Genomic DNA, 20,555 nt, shown 5'->3' with positions numbered 1-20,555 from the left:
ACTTAGTTGGTGGCCGCTGAGTTACCCATCACTGCTGCGAATGCTGCAATAAACGAGCTTTTACTGTAAGTATATTTTTATACCCCATCTGTGTTAAAACTATCACTGTGGTGTTCTTTATGCATCTATTTTATCCTGTAAAACCTCATAATTTTTGCGTTTTATGTTTTTTGAACAAATGTTCATTTCATGGATACAGAAATGTTATAAGAATAGTATTTCGTAGATAAACGAAAAATTGTACAATGAAAGTGTGGGAGGAAATAATGAAAAGACAAGATGTACGATTAAAAACTTTATTTTATTTTGGTTTGCTTCGTAATTGGGAAAAATATATATAATGTTGCGTGTACCTGTAGGAACTTTGGACTACAGATTATGTCTGGGACAGTTGTCGTTTGGGTAACATGCTAATTTAAAAAAAAAAGTGAACTTAGATCGTGTCAATACGTTACCAACGAACAAGTGAAAGAGATGAAGAGAAAAAAGAAATAGCTTAAACCTACGCTAAGGCTAACGTCTCGTTAATTCTAGATTTACACGTTGGTAACAAATATGGTATAAAATATGGTATTCGGTATGTATTTTACGTGCCTCTCTTGAACGAACGACAAAAATACATGAAGGCTGAGTGTCGTGTATATCTCGCACTGTGGTCGTCAAATGCGACGTCGTTTTACCATAATGTATACAGGTTTTTCTTAGAAAAAAGAAACAAAAGAGAGAAACAAAAGGGCGGGATTATAAAAACACTCGAGTAATCTAGAACTTAGATTTTTTCAGAATATAAAACTGACCATGAAACGAATCTTACGCATGGCAGACGTTTAACCAACTTTTCTTTTTTTTTGTTTAATCTGACGCTGAACAACCCTGCTAACATGTATAAAATTCTGTACAGCATCGCGAGATATAGCTTTGTGCTTTCTTCCTTGTTACAAGCGTACACATCAACTATTTCTGTTCTGCTTTCTATCTTCCTTCTTTTCTTCGTTTGGAAAAAGTTGGAAACTCTCGACTAGCGGACATTGTACGTCAAACATAAATTAAAGTCTAAAAAAAAAAAACGTATCCAATATATGAAGTTCTTACGAATGTTTATATTCGACATGAATTAATGTATAATTAGAAATCCCTCGAACAATTCGTCCTTTGGAAGATACACGTTAAATGCTTAATTTCAGCAGGGTTAATACTCTTCTCTCTTTCTCTCTCTCTCTCTCTAACTCTCTCTCCCTCTCTGTCTATTGGTCTCAGTGAAAACTCTCGATCGTTCTGTACTGATAATGAATAAAAGCAACGCGCGGTGATTACAGTGAAGCAACGACCGTATTAACTCAAACTCTGATCTTCTGCACATCGAACTGCCCGAAGTTAGACGCGTTTCGCGCTTTTTACTTGGCGATCCACCCATTAACGAAATAAAACTTATTTTGGCATTCCTTTCATCTTATCGTACTCAATACGTGTTATATTCTTGGCCATTCATTTTTGACTAGATTTATTCTCAGTTGAATAGGTATTTCACTCGATATCGCGAGTACGAGGTTTTGGATCGATGTACGTTCCCCTTTTTAGCCAGAACAAACTTCTGAGTGTTCGTCCCAAGCAGCCACCTGAAAGGAATAATTAATAACGTTCGGATAATCCATATAAATCATTTGTCATATTCAACGAACGCTGATTTTATAAATAATCGATCTAAATGTGTAGTCCAATAAGTGTAATACATTTGGAATTTTTGGTCTTACCTGGCATTCGCGGCTGCAATACCATTGATTTCCGCAGCCAGCGCACACGAACTGTGCTGCACGTTCGTGACACCCTTGGCATCGTGGAGGACTGTCCCTGTCTTCTCTGGCATCCCTTCCACCTGAAGAGATGCGTGTCTCTCTATCTTCGATTACTGCTGATTCTTCTTCGACATCGTCCTGCAAATCAAGATTCCAATATATGAGCATGGAGGTTATTAACATTAATAACAAATTAACATTAACAAAAACTAAAGCGAGTCCCTTACCACGTGGATTAAGTTATTCGAGTGAGATTGTACCGGGGTATTGACGACCGGTGTTATGGTTATTTCAGTTCGAGCCTGGAAGCAGAAACAGTAAAATTTTATAACACTGAAACCTACACCGATTTCTATTACAAATAATCATGGTTTTTGTGGAATTGTAAGGTACCTTGGAAGAAGACAGAAGGTCGCTGATAGAAACCGGATTAGAGCCTTGATATGCCTGCAAAAGGTGCTGGGTTGCCGCACTTTGCTGTGGCATAGACGCAGCCGTTGGTGCATTCCTTTCTCTTTCAGGTGCGGTGAGTAATCTAGCTAAAGTAGGTGAAAAAGTTGTAGGTCTCGGAGATTGTGATTTCGTGAGAATTCCGTGGAGCAACGAACAGCTCTGTTGAGGAGGTGTGTTTTGAGGTGCTGGAGATGGTGCGACGGGGTGAAGCGTCACATCCGGATAGTTTTGAGGCGTTTTCACAGGTTCACCTATAAACAGTTGAAGATTTTCAAAATTAACAAGTAGAAAATTTCGAATATCATTAATACAACTTTTTCTTCTTAATTAAATAATTAATACAACTAATTGGGTGTAACTCTGTTGAGGGACAGGAAGAATCACTGGGTCAGTGTGTACAAGAAAGAAAGAGAAAGATTTACATACCTTGTTGTTGACTCAGTTTAGCAAATTGTACTAGCACATCTTTAAAGCTCATGGAATTATTAGGATCGCTCATATTCGGATTGCTTTTACAAGAGTCCGTACTAGATGGCCTTGAGTCAACATTGTGTCCCGTTTCTACCATGGCTCCGCCAGCTCCAAGGCCGACGTTCACCGAATTTCTCATTCTACGACCCCTATAACATAAGAACATCCAACATTGTAAGATTCTTTTTAAAATTACCGTGAATGTCTGTTTCCATACTTCAAAAATTATACATTTGCAGTTGAGAAGATGACGATATAAGTGTGAACATACTTATAGAAGCAGGTAACAAAGAAGTATGGCTATGATGTGCATCATATTCATTGTAATTGGTTTTACCATGTTTCAACTCCTTGTACAAAAGACGAGTAAGGAGTCGAAAGTAACTTATAAAACATTTCCAAAAAAAAAAAAAACTCCCCGATAAATAAGAATAGTAGAGAACGGTGGAGGAAATAATGTACTTATTTAATCATTAATACAAAGATGGTTGTTTGCAGGTTCAGTGTATACTAGAAGAAAGTCAACCAACTTGTGAACCCACCAAACAAGTACGAATAAATTACCTTCGCGGTACTACTTCAGGGTGCCTCAGTCTGTAATCAGCGATGATAGACCTAACATCGACGATGGCACCTTGTCGGCCTTCGCCGATCTGCCTATTTTCCGGGCTGAGCGCCTCAGCCTGTTTCCGGCCATTTTCACCTCCCTGTTTTGGGGGCGTCGATTGTCGCTGGGACGCCTGTTTCCCAGTTTTCTCTTTCTTGAACGCCGGCGAGTCCCGGGAGCTTTCCTCCGGCAGTTCCTCTTTCGAGTCGAAGTTCAGTTTCTCTTTGGATACGGGTGTCGTGTTCCCGCTGCTTTCCCATTCCGGGCCGAGCGATAAGCTAGCCGGCGGCAACGTGTCCGCTAACTGTCCATTGCCCTCCATGAATCCCATCACCTGCCGCCTTCTTTCGATTCTCAGGTACGCCTCCTCCTTGAGCTTCCTCATGCTCAGGATTTCATTCCATTCCATTTCTTTGGCACGTGCTAACTCGTCCAGGGCCTACGTGACAACAGACAAGAGAGCGTATTTTGATTAGGCTTCGAATAACTAAATTATACGGTATCAAAAAGAGGAATTGATACATTGGTGACTTTTACTATTAAAATTGACCATATACCGGTTTTATTAAGACATTAATGGGTAGATGTCTTCAGCCGTTGATATTGGGTCGAATGGAAAGTTTTTATTTTTATAGCAGAACGGAAAGTTTTTATATTTATAGATTTATTTAATCAATTACATAATTTCCATTAGACTCTATTACTTTTTTCCACTGTTCCACGAGTTTTCGAATACAATTACCAAAAAATTTGTGTGGCACAGAGACATGTCATCAAAGACGCACGAACATTCCGTTCAACCTAATGTATAAATTACATCGCATGTACGTGTTTTAAGCGGTACAGCGCGGTAGCCATCTTTGTTTCGGTCATGAGAATTAAAACGGTCCACAGAAGCTACGATTTATCGTACAACTAATTGTACAAAATACGTTGCTTCGACAGTTTGAAAGACGGTTGTACGGCATGCTAGAAATCTGTCGGTGTGTCTTTGCAACTTGTCGTATAACTTGAAGTACGATAAATCGCATCGTCTGTAGCTCGTTTACGAGAAGAAGAATCGCCAACAACTGGGGTAGCTTAGCTGGCTAAACTACTTGCTCGCAACTCATCTGCCGATTTCTCTTTTTTATTCTATTTAATACACTCAATGGGCAATTTCCAATAATTGTTCACTTCAACTAGTGCCTATACAGGGTGGGCCGGAAATCATAGTACAACCGGGCACGTGGTGATTCTACCTTAAAAAAGAATAAAATATTTGGGTATAACATTTTCTCATCTGGGACTCCGTTTTCGAGAAACTCGACTTTAATACTTGTTCAACTTGTAAACGAATTAGTACAATTTGCTTGTCATGTATTAGTAGTAAAAATAAATAAAAAAATGAGTAATTAGTAAAAACACTTTGTATTGTTTTATCCACACAATCATCAATGTTTGTAAATACTATCCCGGACAGAGGGACAGCAGTAGTGGCATACACGAGAAGCAAATTGTACTAAATCGTTTACAAGTTGAACAAACTATAAAGTCGATTTTCTCGAAAACGAAGCCCCGGATGAGAAAATGTTATACCAAAATATTTTCTTCTTTTTTAACGTAGAATCACCGCCAGCCCGGTTGTACTACGATTTCTTGTCCACCCTGTATAGGAACGTTCATGGTCGAGAAAACGGACGGTCGATAGGTTAGGAACCAGCAACGAGTGACATTTACCTGCACTTCAGCGCGAAGTTGATCAGCCCTCGCGGCAAGCTCTTCCGCGGTAACTTTCTCACAGCCGACCAGAGAGGTTATGTACTGTTCCCTTTGCTCGATACAGAACTTCTTCGGCGTGGAATTCCCATTCGCGGATAACTGTCCATCGGTGGACTTTCGTTTCCTGCTGTTTCCCTCCGTCTCGGATTTCGCGCAACGCGACGACGTCACGGGCTTCTGCTGTGACGCGTCCCCCGCGGATAGGGTGGTGGTCTTAGTCGTAGTTGTCGTCGTTTCGGACTCCGAGTCGCAGAGGGGCTCTTTCTTTATGGATGTCGACCGTAGGCATTCGACGGACGTGGGCGCAGCAGCAGCGGTCTCCTCTGGCAGGGCAGCCCCGTTCTGCTGGCTCTGGGGGACTTTCGGCGAGGCCCTCGATGAATCGTCGTCCCTCGTCTTATCGGCCGAGTCCACCTTCTTCCCGTTCCCAGCGACGCCTTCCATCGCGTGCATCTTGTTCAAACTGCAAACAGACAAATATTTCTGTAACGAACAACCGTTTTCCTGTGCCCTTTGGAGTGGTGTTTTATGCTGCCAGTCGTGATCTACTCCGTGCTACTCATGTTGCAACGCACTCACACGCTTTCCATGAGAGTTTCATTGATTCGTCGGTTTAACGGTCGATTGGATTAACGAGAAAACGGTAACAGGGTGATTGAAAGGTATTTAGAGTAAGATACCGATAACGGGAACGACGCATTTGCGATCGTATGATGATTCAGGGAGAAGTTCAATGAACAGAGGAAAGAATTCCGTACAGTTGGATGGAAAATGTTTATGAACTTTCTGTAAACAGCGACTGGATGTGTTGAATAGAAGCATAATCTGTACTCGCTTCGATTGCAGGAGTATTCCCATCCTACAGTTGTATTGTTCTGGACTGAAAACACTGTTGCAGAGATGAGTGGAGAGGATTCAGCAATGGTTCCACTGACTGGGGACTTGTTTCTGCTTTAGAATTAACAGAACTAATTTAAACTTGCAATGAACAATCTTGGTATCTGTAAACGAAACTTTTATTCGATTTTATATGATGTTTGGCATTATGTATATTGCGTTTCACGGATTTGCATTCGTTATAAATGCATAAGGTCTACAGTTTGGTTCAAGTGTTTGGAGGATTCCTTTCATCTTTATTCGCTAGTAATTATTCTTCTTCGAACACAATTATTTAAAAAAGAAATCAATGTTTCATCTTAAACAATATCTGAAATGATGTTTATTAAAATCTAATTTCGGCCATATACCCTGCAATGCAATTAATAATCAAGGTAATGACATCTATCATGTATATCTAACAATATTATAATCGTTTAGACTTTTGTACCTTTATTATTATATTTATTTTTTTAATCGATACACACACTCTTATTTATACATTTCGTAACAACCAAGAAGTCACTTTCATCAACTCAATAAACAGTCTTCGTTCACAGTTTTAGTGGACAAGCTTTTCAACGATCAGCATTCCAACGATCGATCCGTGAAATTTGCGAAATTGAAAAGCATGATAATGCATATCGATTAATGAAAAAATGAATCATAAAGCATTCTTTCTCGACGATGACATTGATATAACGACACGTTTGCTTTGACCTTGCATAGAAAATAAGTATCACTAAGAGCTGGAGGACGTTCAATGGAAATCTACCCAATAGCGTACACCTGGTATTATCATTTTCATGACGTTCTGTACACAAATGTTTACATCGCTGGTAGTACGAACTGACAGTGTAATTACACCGATTGCATAAAGGACGATTCTCGATTCAGTAGAACGAAGTCACCTAGCTTTTGTAATACAAGGCAATTTCAATTTCCTTACATAGACGCCGACGGATTTAAATCCTTGTATGTATCAATACAATAGAATAATATTTAACAAAACTATTCAGAATAATACGATACAAAGTAACTCGTATTAAATATTAAAGACTTTGATACACAGTTCAGAAGATTATTTCGAATTAAAAATATATGAAAATGAAATGCTATTTTTAGTAGTGTAATAGTTACCATGGTTGAAACTTCACGTGAATAATATATATCTGTCTAAAGTGATCAATAAAAACACTATTAAACAGAATCTCTGCACCAGAATGCAATATTAACAACCAAACCACCATGAAAGTCTGTGCGGTCACTTGGAATGCACATAATGCACCCGAGACCGCGTCTTTTTACTCCACGTTTCTCGTATCCTTCAATTTTTCAACAGAATAGAATTCCACGGCAGAATTGAAAACGAAACGTGGTGAATATAGCATGATAGGTATATGTCATATCACAGATCTCCTTATTTAATCATTTCGTTACACGTAACGAAAAGGGTGAATCTAGAAAAGGGTGGATCTAGCAGAGGGTGATCCACACCTTAGTTCTCAAGATGTTAATATTTCCTGGTATTTCGTTAATTTTCAACTTGGAATGGTTTCGTCGATCGATATTCGGTCACAGACAAAAGCGTTACATACTCCCGCGACGTGGATGGGCCAGGGTGGTCCTCGCAACGCGTGCGTGGCTGTTCAGCGTTTACCCTCAGCAAGAGGCGCACGCCAACACACACGCACCTAGAATAGAAGGTGACCACACACCGGGGTTAACGTTTTCGCGCCTCGCGTGCGATATGCCACCTACTTTCCCAAGAAGAAAGACCACGTTCCTCAGGACCGTAACCTTCCACCCGTTAGATAAGTTTCGGACCATTTAGGCGATTCCTTTTGTCTAAATTTAAATCCCGATGCCTTTATCGTGTTTCTCTCGTGTCTGTTCCTCTTTCATTGTAACCTTTAAAGGCCTCACGAAGTGACCTCCCCGACATTCGGGTCATCGATTTATCGCGAATTTTCTGCGGGTTGCCTAACCGTACATTCTTATAGATCGAGAAGAAAAATTTAAGTTTTATGAAACGAACAGGAATCGTCAGTGACAATATGTTTCCAAGATTATATTCTTATAGAGTATTTACAATCATTAATACTTAATTGATTAACAAAATTTAATTTAACTATAATGATATGATCTATTCGATGTGATCTATTGTTAGAAAGTTATAGTATTCTGTCTATAATTTGTTCGGCTTATTCTATTTTTTGAAACTAATGATAATTAATTATAAAAGAAAAATAATTAAATATTGTCTCAGTGCATTAGTTTTAAATAGTATCTTTGGCTTATTGATCGCCATAAGAGTGACTGGAGAACCAAAATGGGGTCGGTAGGAGACTATTGGTGAACTGAACTCAATATTTTCCTTGAAGTACTTATTTCTTTACATTAGATGAAATTGTTTTGCTTTCTCTTTTTCTCAGAAACCTGCAAGGATACTTATCTCAAGGCACTCAGGATCATCCAATTTAAAAAAAAAGAAGAATACAATTGCCACTTGCAAAGTACTGCTACTCGTAAAAATAGGCTACTGTGTTACAATTTCTGGAACGAAATAATAAAATTCATTGTTGTTTACATACAACTACAGGCATTTCAATACACTGGCTTATAAAGGTCGACTTCCTCGATAATATTGACACGAAGTGAAGTGTCCATTACTGAACTGTGTTTTCATTTCACTCACTTTTCCTTTAATTTAGTGAGACAGTTTACAGACAAAATAAGACCAAAGGATAGAAATAATAGGAAACGATTTTACCCTTACGATTTTTTTTATCTGAATACAGAAATTTTATGCTACAGATGAATTATGCATTAGATGTTAGGATATAAAATTATAGATAAGAAATCTAGTACTTCCTACAAACGGAACAATGTTTTGCACAGCTTTCTTCAACTCTTATAATAAATAAAAATCCTTAAGGAAATATCATTATTACATTATCGATGTTTATATACCCATAGCATTTCCTAACCTCCAAATCATACCAGATTCAAAATTTTAATAAACTGTAATGTCATTTGTGTTACTATCACTACATTAAAACTTTCAATAAAGTAAAATAAATATCTGTCCAATTCTCATAAACACCCGTACTCTAGTCATCATACACGTAGTAAACAAAATTGAAACACTAATATTTCCAAGTATACAATAGTAGTAATCACAGTTTTCAAAAATCATTCCTGGTCAACCGGTCTATAACTCATAATCGCTTGCCAAAATGTCTACGCCCTCACAATCAATCGTATAAAAAAACACACAATTCAAAAGGTGCTTTTAACAAGCGGAACATCGATACCAAATGTCAAAGTGAAGAAAAGCAGTTTGCGCGAACTAAATACATATCACTTTCGAAGGAAACGCTTATCCCCTGCTTACCAACGGAAACATCATCATCCGCGGCAATTGCTTTCCGGTGAACGGTCTCCGATTATTAAAAATATCAGCATTAAAGTCGAGAGATTCGCTCGTCCCGAAATGAAATGTAAACACAGAGCGTAAATGGACGAAGGCGTTTGGTAAATCGTCCGAAATTCGCGGCTACGCCTGTGTGCCGGCTCGTTTGCCACACGAGAGACGCGTCGTCGAGCGCGCTCGTCCGCGAGAGGGGAACGAGTCCGAACGAAGGGAGGGGTGGAGGGGCGAGAGGGGGAATGACGCGCGCGCGACGGAGGGGAAACGGCGTTAGAAAGAGAGGAGGGCCATGGGGAGGGGAGGGAGGAGAACAAAGTTCGTTGCACTCGCCCGCGTTCACTGCACTTTATAGACGCGGATATAGGTTTCGCGGTACCAATTCTGAAAAGCCCTCGGAACTCTTCATCGTGCCTTCGACAGACTTTCGGGCTGGGGATAAAAGGATCACCGTAAAACGTTAATTTCTTTGTAATCGGCAGATGTAATCCTCCCCGTGGGAAAGTTTGTTCGCGGCACGTACATCTCGCCATCTTTGTTAGGCGGATGGAATTAAAGTAACGAGATGGAGACACTGACCGTCGAGGGTGATATTCTGAGCTGTGTATTTGTCGCTTCCATGCTTTTATAATGTATAGACTATTAATGGGGTTCTTTTTTGAACACGCATTGGCCATTTTTAATTTCTTATAGTTTGAAAGAAGTAAATCGATATAAAATGAAAGCTGCTTGAATACACTTGTTTCCGGTAATGTCTCTTAGATCTCAAGTTTCCATTCAAACGGCTGGAAATATAAAAACGTAAGCCACTCAGTTAACTGGTGTTTCCGTGTGTATCTTTTACAATAGGATGTAACAGGTGGCAATTGATTTTAAGTTTTTAGTATTCATGGATGAGCAGATGATGGAATAATGTTTATTTCAACAGCACGTCGTAGAAAAGGACTGCAAAATTTCTACAATTGTTTAATTGAAGTTAATAACGAACATCACGAGCGGGCACCACAGACATTGGCATTACAAGTGGCTCTTATGTACTTCTAGTACTTTTAATATTTAGCTGCTTTTGGTGAAATAAAATGCGATAAAAGATATGATAAATACATGATGGATAATCTGTTAGAGTAAATAACTGCAAAAGATATAATCAACAAAAATAAGTGCACTTACTACATATCACTGCACTGATAATATCTATTAACAGAGTTACAAACATTTAGTACGTCGCCGTGAAAATTTTAATTTCACGACTACTGAATAGATGTCAAAAGTTAGTTATGATCGAACGATGCGATACACGTGACAACGGGAACACGATATAGCGGAGTAAAGGACCTGCGTATCAGCAGTGTAGCATATATGCACTAACTGTACCTTTCACACTTTCCATGGACGCATACAATAGTAAGGGAGCGTACGAATGTTTAGTCGTGGTGATAGCGAAAGCGAAGGAGAAAGCGAAACCGGCTGGCAAACGGTAACTGAAATCTTGTAGACGAACGAACACGCGTAAAATTCAAGAAAACAGACTTTCGTTCCGGGGAACTAAGAATCGAATATTTAACTTCAAGTATTGATGTCGATGTTTTGAAGATATTCACAAAGTAGTGGTACGTGATATAGGATCGACTGAAATCTTCTTCTTTCATGCAAAGAGAAAATGAACGCAGTCATGAAACTCAGTACTGACAGCACAATGCAAGATGTAAATTTGCTAAAAGTATTGAGGTTAACAAACTATTTTTCACTAAATGGTAAACAGTTGCTACCAATACGGGTGCAGTAAATTAGGCGATGTTTTGCACGACAGAATCGTGGCGCATGTTATGAAGTAACATGCAGAATTTTCTTTAAATAACCCCACGCAGCTAACATTTTCCTCGAACCAGTGTAATGATCACTGTCACGAATCAAGATGAAACATGAGCTGTACAGCGAGTTTCTATGTCGGTCGCCGGATAGAGACTTTCACAAATATAATTTTAGAGAGAACAATTAGTCAATTTATACAGTAATCTATTATTATTTTCCGAAGAATCAGAATAGAATGCACAAATTGAAGTCAACTGTTAAATTCGTCGATTTCATTTTGATGAAAATACTAACCTATTGAGGACCAAGCAATCAAATAGTTCGATTTTTACACACACACAAAAGAGAGAATTCAATGATGTAAATTGCCTGAAAAAAATCGCAAATAAAACATTCATTTAACGCAACATTGGTCCCTAATGAGTTAAACAAGCAAGTATGATCTGAAACGTATACAAGCGTTAGTATTCTCGTAAGTAAAAAGTTCACGTACGTACTAGACATACAACGTGTTACACCACGAAACCTCAACCGCTGTTTATTACATCTTCTTAAAAGTATCCCTCCGTGTGAAGAGGAAGCTTCGCGACGTATTCGAGCACGATGCACCCGCGAAAAAAAGAACGAGCTCTCGCTACGAGAAAAACCGTTGACACAGGAACGGAGTGGCATGAACACACGCGTTGCATGCACCGTTCACACTCCACTTGCACTTTTCACCGAACGGTGTGGCGGTTGTGCTCGCCGGTCACGACGATCCTTTCTTCCACGGACCCTCCGCCCCCGGAGACAGCCGGACGCAGTCGATCGAAGCCGATCACCGAGCAATCGTCCGTGCTTCGAGTCTTCTTTATCCGAGAGACGCACTCGCCGTACACGTTCACCGTCGCAATAACGACTAAATCCCCTTTTCCCGACGGGTGGTAAAACGGCAAAGGTCAAGAAAGGTCGTTGTGTATCTGTCCGAGAAAAAATGCTTTCGATGCCGGGCGAACGAACGAGCACACTGTCTCTCGGAGTGATCGTTGGAACCAGAGTACGGTTAGCGCGGTCGGTAGGCCGCCGACTGGAATCGCATAACCCTTTTCATCGCTTTCTCCGAGCCGAGTCGGCTCTAGAGCCACCACACGTTTCACGGATGAGAGAGTTCTATGACCGTCCGACGAGAGAACCGCTAGACCCGTCGCGCGTATACACACACACATACGCTGCACTGCTCGGAACGCGAAGCCAGTTTTCGCGCATTTACGGTTAGGACGAAGGACGTTTAACCGACTAGAAGGCGTGTAAGGTGTACAGTGAATACCATCGAGGAGGGTATATACGAGCAGAAGTATACGGCGACGGAGGAGACCAACATATCCGTAGAAACGTACAGATATAGCGATGTAGAAAGAGAGACGCGAGAGGGGGAGAGAGAAGAGAGAGAGAGAGAGCGGAGAGTGCAGCAGGTCGACCAGCTTTGGGGGGGGGGGGGGGGGGTCGTAGATAGAGAAGCGCGCGCGTGTGCGTCCGCGCCTAGATTGGGCTAGGTTAGGTTAGAGGGGACCTTGTCGTTGCGTCCTACTTCTTCGCGAGCGAACGCAGCACGCTTTCGTCCTCCGTCTCCTACTGTCCCTCTGCCGACGCCACACCTTCCTCCTACTTCTCCCATCTAGCCGAGGTTGTTGTTATTGTTCCATTCGACTTTGTGACGTTTGCATACACGGCAATTAAAACGCATCGCTGCCACTAGGGACAGACACTTTCCTATTCTGTACTGCTTTATTATTACCTACTGCGACCGTAGGGGCGAAAATTTTCCATGTTTGAAAAATAAAATGTTGCTGATATAATTCTTGTTTCACAAGGGCGGGGGGGGGGGGGGGGGTCGTCTGATATGTTTACCGCTGACTGCAATTATAATGATAATACCAGTTGGACTTGTTGACACACAGGAAATCGATTACGAGTAACACGAGGAAGCATAAATGCTTGGGAACGGGTTGGTAGAAGTCAGCAACCTGTCGTCTTCTGCGGTAAACTTTACACTGTGGGCAAAACAGGGCTATTATATCGTCTATAAAAACGGAAATTAGAATACCATTAGCAATCATGAAATGATACTTGAAACCGATACAAACTTTTTATATTTCCGATATTAACTTTGCTACTTAAAATGTATTCTACATTTTTTTAACATAATTGGTACCACGAGCAAAATCATGCACAAAACAGAATATACTCCAAAGTGTAAGTTGGAATAGATAATGGCAAAGTAGAGGTCGACATAAGCAACACAGTCCGCAGAAAGACGGCGCCGGAAAGGTCGACTTCGCGATACAGGTGGGGGAAGAACACGAAGAAGGAAACCTCTGCACGGTCGAAGTTGTGCTATTATTATTGACATCGTATGGTTACAAGGTATACCTCTTAGTTCTCATTCTAGCACACCAGAAGACTTTCGTGAAAAAAATGAACGGGAAAAGAAAAACATTTGTAGTCTTTCCTGCCCATAAAATCGTTCATTAGCTAATATAATTAGAACCTCATTGTCATAGAATTCACGTCCTTAATAAACTAATAAACGCGAGGAATTTATTTTAATATGATTTACCAACAAAAAACTAACCAATTTCACTCGAACGCCCTGTGTCGTTTATAAACACTCGAAGGTACAAAAAGACAGTTCTTCGTAAAAGTTTCAACTTTCTCGACCCAGTCCGTAAACCCGCAGGCTACGTAAACCCTGATAACAGACCATGATTTAACGATCCATGACTCTCTGCGTTGGAATGCTTCTGGTCTATCAGCGACGATCAAGTTCGCGCAAACATGGCGAATTTTGCACTTACCATGAAGTTTACTATCCGAACAGTTGCGCAATAAACATGCCAAAGCAGTAATCAAGAACTGTGACCATTTTTTATCGGTCGGTGTTTCGAAAGCGACCCATCGAATAGCCGCGAACTGGGCAAAATTGTTCGCGGTCTCACGGAAATTTAGGCGTCAGCCGGGAGTGACATCGAACGAACGGTCGAACCGGGTAAGAAATGGGAAAGAAGGAAACTCTATGCGAGCGAGAACTCTGCGCTATTATTATTGACATCGAATGGTTACGAGAGACCGTCGTATGGTCCCTCTCCCGTCCCGCTCTCGCGTTCCTCTCGACCTAATTCGCGGACGCTGACGATCGGAGGAGCGCGCGTTCTCGTCTGCTTGAGGTGTCCCTGAGCGCCAAGGACGTTCTCGAGCGCGTTGGTGAACCGCGCGGCGTAGAGGTTACGCGCCGAAGTTTTCTTGGAACGAAGTCAGTCTCGGACCTCGTCCCTTAGTAGGAATCATCGTTGCCTTTAAAAAAAGTCCGTTCCGTGTTCTTTTTTTTTTTTTTTTTTTTTTTAAGGAATCCTCGTTTTCGGGCAAACGATGCAAAAATTGAGGGAACGAAGGTCACAACCGGAAACCAATATTGGATAATTTTCTTTTTGAACCGAGAAACACCGGTACGGTAATTTCAACCGGTTAATATTCTAGAAGATAAAAGACAAGGCCGTGTGCATTTGCCAGAAACCAACCGAGCGCTTCGTCCCTGACTACGAAGGCCTTTTTCGAGCGGCGGTTGCACCGGTCAGAGGTTGAATTAGGTTAATAAAACGATTGCCTTGCGGGTGCCATTTTGTTGGATTTCAATCGCGAGTTTCCGGGAGAAGAAAAAAAAAAGAGTTCGCAGTCACCTTCTATCGACCTCGGCGAATCATGATAGATCGATAAACGGCTAGAAAAAAGTAGCCTATCGTCCATGGTATATACTCTTAATCGCGATGATTCTTAAAATACATACATGGCGAAACATTCCGCGTGCGAGTACGACAGATGCGAATAAACGCTCGAATATCGCACGTGCGGAAAGAAAAAGTCTGGCTCCGTTAAGTTTTGTCTTCGTTCTGTATAATCGATCGATTCCTGAAATTCCATCGTCGTGAGCAGAACAGAAAAAATCGGACTCTCTCGCTTTATACATGCACAGAACCGGGGCGCAGAAAACGTGCACGCAGGCGCGAGATACACACGAGTGTGTGTGTGTGTGTGTGCAACCGTTACCAGGCAAAATAAATCGTCATCACTTTCGAACGATAATAAGGTGAACGTACTTGCGTGTCTTCGGAGAACCCAGCGCAGATAACGATCGATGGGTTTATTAATAAATCCCTCGGATTCCGGGAAACTTACAAAATGTAGCCTCTCAATCTCCATCACGTAGGGGTCACACACACACACTGAGGATATTTAAGACAATGTAGGGGCCCCTCCTCCCTCGCGAAAAAAAAATGGTTTGCCCGCGTTGGAATTCACCGAAAACCAGTCACGTGTTTCCATTGGAGGTACCACACGATGCAAATGGTGTTCTCCAACCGGGCCTTGGACGTCCAAGGACGTGCAGACGAACCGACGAGGATAGGCTATGAAACTTGTCCCGGTTCTCTGCGCTTTTTCCACATAAGATCACCGCGACGGTGGCGGCGGCATCGTCGTTCTACGAGAAACGACGGTATATCACGATGTGGAATGACGAAAGGAGGACGGTCGATTCTCGGCCCGAGGTCGCCCGTAGGTCAAATCGCTGTCGCGGAGACGACCCTGGTCGGCTGTTTGTGCACCAAAGATGGTCGGGTCGTCCGCGCGCGATCGTTCTCTCTCTCGAAGCGAGAGTTCCTTCCAGTCGACCGATTTTCGACACGCAACGCGCAATTTCACCGGGTCAACCGTGGAATAATGACTTTCCTCTTCGTTTGAACCGACTGTCCACGAGCGACGAGGCTAAGATTTCTCTTTCGATTAACATATATGGCACGTCGTGGGGTGTACTTAGAGGAGAGAATATATATATATAATATTGGTCATTATAAGAAGCAAATAGTAATATACCTGATTTGTGAATTTGCTACGTAAATTGGTGGAAAATTCATTTATGATACGGTGTACGATCGAAATATAAAGCGGTGTACGCGAACGTAAGTATGGCACATATCGTTATTTCGAGTTCTGATCAGGGCGATAACGATTCTTACCATCGATAACGAACAATCGCTCTATTGTCGTCTAGGTGGAACGCGGTAGCATTTGTCGATTATAAAAGAAATCATTGTAACAGCGTATCTATAACTTGTGGAAAGACGAAAATTGTTTTTCGAAAGAGTGAATTTTTTTTCCAAATCTTATTATTTTCTACTGAATTTACTTAATATTCGGACAGTTGGATATTCTTGTGATCATTCCAGTGCAATTAAAAAGCCGTATTTTCTTGTTATGCAGTTGGTTTTCTAAGACGTCGAAAACAAGAGTTGGAGAACGAACATACTTGGAGAACGGGCTTCTCGAAGGAGATATCCATTATCTGCGTGTAAAAACAGAATTACCTTTATCAATGGTCCGATTACATTGTCGAAAGAGACTGAAGTCCTGAAAACACCATAGCAAGCTGGGACGGACAAGATGTGTTCGTGTGGCGTTCGAACGAAAGTAAACGTTGAAAAAATCATTATCTGTACGTGCGTCCGGGGCGAGATAAAGGCGCAGGGTTTCATTGGTCGAACCGGCCCGGTAGACTATTCTCAGAAAGACGTTCCTCCGCGTCGACGTTTGCGTTCTCCAACACGCGGGCGTCTCTCTCACTTACCCACGCAAATTTTATTTCGCGAGTCGGTTAAATGACACGTACTTTGTGCTTGTAACTCTTTCGGTTGAATACAATAAGAATTCATGAATAAATGAAACGGATTTGTCTTTAAATCCCAGAAGAAAAAGAAAAGTGAGTACAGAATTCTGACTCAAGGTGAAATACATATAATAATTTCACTTCGAGTGGTATAATCGCAACTGAAGTTCTGACGATGTATAATAACCGTCAAACTTCAACCTCGTTGAAATATCAAGTTTCGATCATGTTACCGCGGAAAAATTAACGAGACTCTATTAACTGTAATCATGTGATTAGTTGTTTCGTGCATGTAAAAAATTATGCAAGTCCGTAATCACTCGGTATATCCGAGTTGTGTCGTATCATTCAGAGTTGAACTAGAATTGACGCTTATTTACTTATTATCTCATAAAATCGTCAGCAACGCGTTAACACGAACGCATTATTTCGAGTTAATTGTATGCGAAGGTCGCGTATTCGTTACGAGGCCGAAGTAACGCGTGACCTTGAGACACAACCGTGGCGACCTTGGAACTAAAAGACCCATAGAAGAAACCCGCGAAAATACAGAGCGCCATCGAGTTTCTCTCCGTGATACTAGTTTCCCGTTGCGCACCAACTTCGAGAGAAACTAGCGAGACTTTCGAATGATCCGCGATTGTAGATCAATGCGCCGTTCCTGCCAGAGGTCGCGCGAAAGGTCTTCATGGTTGCCGCGTCGACTGAACATTGCAATCGCAATCGTCGACGTTTACACAAGCGGATCAATTCTTCTTCCAATTGAAATATCCTAAATATATATAGCTTCTGAACGGTAAGCAAAAAAATAGGGTAAGCAACATTGTATTGCAAATTTACAAATCTTATCCCATCTGTACAAAGAGATGTTCAATATTATAAAGAAAAGTATCCCATTCGTTTCCCTTGTTCGGCTTACAATTCAACAATCCATCGTACGATAACAGATATACCAATTAAATCTGAAGAAAAGATACCGACAGCTAATACAAGTGAAACGTATCGAAGAACGCGTTATCATTTCCGGTACCAAGAGCCCAATCTTCGAATTCCGTCTGGAAACTCGTGATCACCCTCGGAGGGTACCGTGTAAAAACGACTCACCGTGGCGCGGGTTTTAGACCGAGGGCAAGCAGCACGTCGATGCCCGCCATCTTTTGCTCCTGGTTCACTTGATTGCCGCCGCTCTTGGCACGTTGTTGGTGTTGGTGGTGCTGGTGCTGCTGCCGCCTTTCCGTGGCCGGCTGATGCTGCTGCTGCTTACTGTCAGCCAGACCGTTGTTGCCGGTCACTTTCTGGCCGGTTAGCATTTTAGCATGGGTGACCTTGAGGAGGGAGCGCTTCGCGTCCTCGACCAGCATCTTGGTGACCGGCTGCACGTTCACCGGCACGCCGATCGTCGGCACGGCGCCACGACGCAGCCTACTGCGCACAGGAAGACCGAGCACAAGGTGCTCCATATCCTTCTCGTATGAATCGTTCGTAAAGTGGAGGGAGCATATACGTGCAGTTTGTATGTTGAACGGTATCTCGCCGTTCGAGAGGGGCACGCGACCGCACGCGCGCACCCATCGCGAGCGAACTTCCGGTATCTGAGGGAATCGATGGTAGCGGATACGACGGCCGCGGGTCCGACGATGACTGTTGCGGCACGTAGCCACGGCGCACTGCGGCATCCTAACCTCTTAAATCCGTTCTATCTCTCTCTATTTCTCCTTGGTATCGACACACACACGCACACACACTCGCGCGCGCACGCACGCACGCACGGACACGTTGTTCACGCACACCGAGGTTGATACACGATGATAACGTCTCTCTGCGACATCCTCGACGATACTGCCCAGAGTGGTTCTACCGTCGTCGATCCATCCTCACGATGCCTCCATGCGCGCACCGATCTTCATCGTCGACGCGATGCGAGCTTGTTCCCCCCGTCGATGCGTAAGCGTAGTATCTTTGTCCCACAAATAATCTTCGATTAAACCCGATGCGACTCGGACGGTGTGGATATACAACACTTTACGGTAAATGACGCTCAAAGGTTGTTTTCCTGATGCTCTGTGTGTCCGAAGGTCGTGGGTTACACTGTACGAGGCGAGCCGCCTTCGTTTACACTTTGGTAGCGCGACGAACACACGCGTGACTAGATACGTTTTGCCGGGCGGCTTGGTTTCAGGCCCGGCGATTCAGGTTGTGTATGTGACACTTCGTTGCTCAAAACACAGCGCACGTGGGTGTACACACACGGATACGTAGTTACACAGTCGCGCGTGGCGAAAACTTGCAGACCGTGAATTCACACGCCGGTGGTGTTTCGATCGTTCTTATTCGGAATCCTCCGCGTTTTTTTTCTTTCTTTCGAAGCACGACACGTGCGTGGTGGAACACGGGTAGAGGGAGATCCTCAAAGGACGAGTGTCGCGAGTAGAACAGACGAGTCTCGCGGCACTGTTATAGCGTGATGTCGCGGTACGTGAGAATCGACGACAACGAGACAGTCGCACGACGGAAGCACTCTTGCGGACTCTCGATGACCGCGGGAGGTCGAAAGGGCATCGGTACCGCCCTGCGTGCGACGCCCTGCAAACTGTGGGTAGCGGCGTAGAAGGGGACCGGAGGCCAGGGAGCAAAAGAGACGGCGTGACAAGAGACGGTTGGGGAAGGGGGAAGGAGGGGGGAAGGGAAGCACAGACGGCGGAGTAGTGAAAAACGATGTGTGCGTGGGCCTCCCGGCAGACGCCACCACTTTCTCGACTCAAATTCAAAACGTCACACGCACACCCGCGGTCGCCCGTCTCGTATAAATCGACCGTCCACCGCACACGAGGGGGCGGGTGGGGGAAGAACGGTGGGGTGGTTGTAATTTAGAGAAAGAGCAACAGTCCAGACGACGGTTGGAAACGCGTGTGTGTCGCACACGTCTTTTTCCGCAACACGTGTGAGGGACAGGTCCGCGTCGTCGGCGAAAGGTGTCGCCTCGTGCACCTTTCTCCGTTCCCTGACGATCAGCGCTACCGCGCGCGGCGGCGATCGTGACGTTGATTGGTAGGCGGACCGTCAAGATGGCGACGGATGACGGTAGCCCAACCGACGATCGTCAACGAGGGTATACGAAAATTGCCGAACGGTATGTACGGCCACGGGAACTCGTGGGTAGCCACGAGAAAGAGGGAGAGAGCACCAAGGGGCTAGAGCCGTGTCTCACACGCAGTAACCAACGGAAGAACGGAAACGGCGCCGCGGTTGGATATCCTCCCGGAAGGTAGTTCTCGAACGGATCGGAAAAATAAGTAATGCGAGAGGAAGAAGCACCCGGTGTGTGTCTGGTACGCGCGGCGATTAGGTAAATTGAAGAAACCGGTGTGTGTGTGTGTATATATATATCACGCGTGATAGACAACGTGCTAACTACTGCACGCGCGCTGCTTCTCCTCCGGACTGGCCGATCGGGTCCGGCCGTGGAACAAGAGACAGCCAGTGGCAGCTGCGTGTGCCTCCTCGTGTCTGCGTGAAACCGGTGAACCAATGATCGTGCTCCGGTGCCGTCGCGGCAGGGATGACGGGGCGTCATGGAGGGGGCAGGGTTGGAAAGGAAGAGAGCACCAGGGAGACAGGGAAAAAGAGGGAGGAGGTCACCGCTACCGACTAGGGTCC

The 20,555-nt window shown here is 43.3% G+C and overlaps 1 protein-coding gene across 1 annotated transcript; it reads right to left on the bottom strand.

The window, feature by feature from the left end:
- Positions 1 to 1,441: 1,441 nt before the first annotated feature.
- LOC107188799 lies at positions 1,442 to 19,213 on the bottom strand. Its single transcript, XM_015577160.1, has 8 exons — positions 18,003 to 19,213; positions 5,044 to 5,548; positions 3,282 to 3,763; positions 2,673 to 2,866; positions 2,187 to 2,497; positions 2,021 to 2,095; positions 1,752 to 1,931; positions 1,442 to 1,616 (listed from the first exon to the last, which is right to left on the bottom strand). The coding sequence occupies exons 1-8, from the start codon at positions 18,572 to 18,574 to the stop codon at positions 1,575 to 1,577; spliced, it is 2,361 nt and encodes a 786-aa protein (XP_015432646.1). The 5' UTR covers positions 18,575 to 19,213; the 3' UTR covers positions 1,442 to 1,574.
- Positions 19,214 to 20,555: the final 1,342 nt, after the last annotated feature.

Source organism: Dufourea novaeangliae, unplaced genomic scaffold (assembly GCF_001272555.1).
Source record: "Dufourea novaeangliae isolate 0120121106 unplaced genomic scaffold, ASM127255v1 scaffold108, whole genome shotgun sequence".
Lineage (NCBI taxonomy): Eukaryota > Metazoa > Arthropoda > Insecta > Hymenoptera > Halictidae > Dufourea > Dufourea novaeangliae.
The sequence above is the reverse complement of the archived record's forward strand: the minus strand, read 5'-3'. Positions and strand labels throughout refer to the sequence as shown.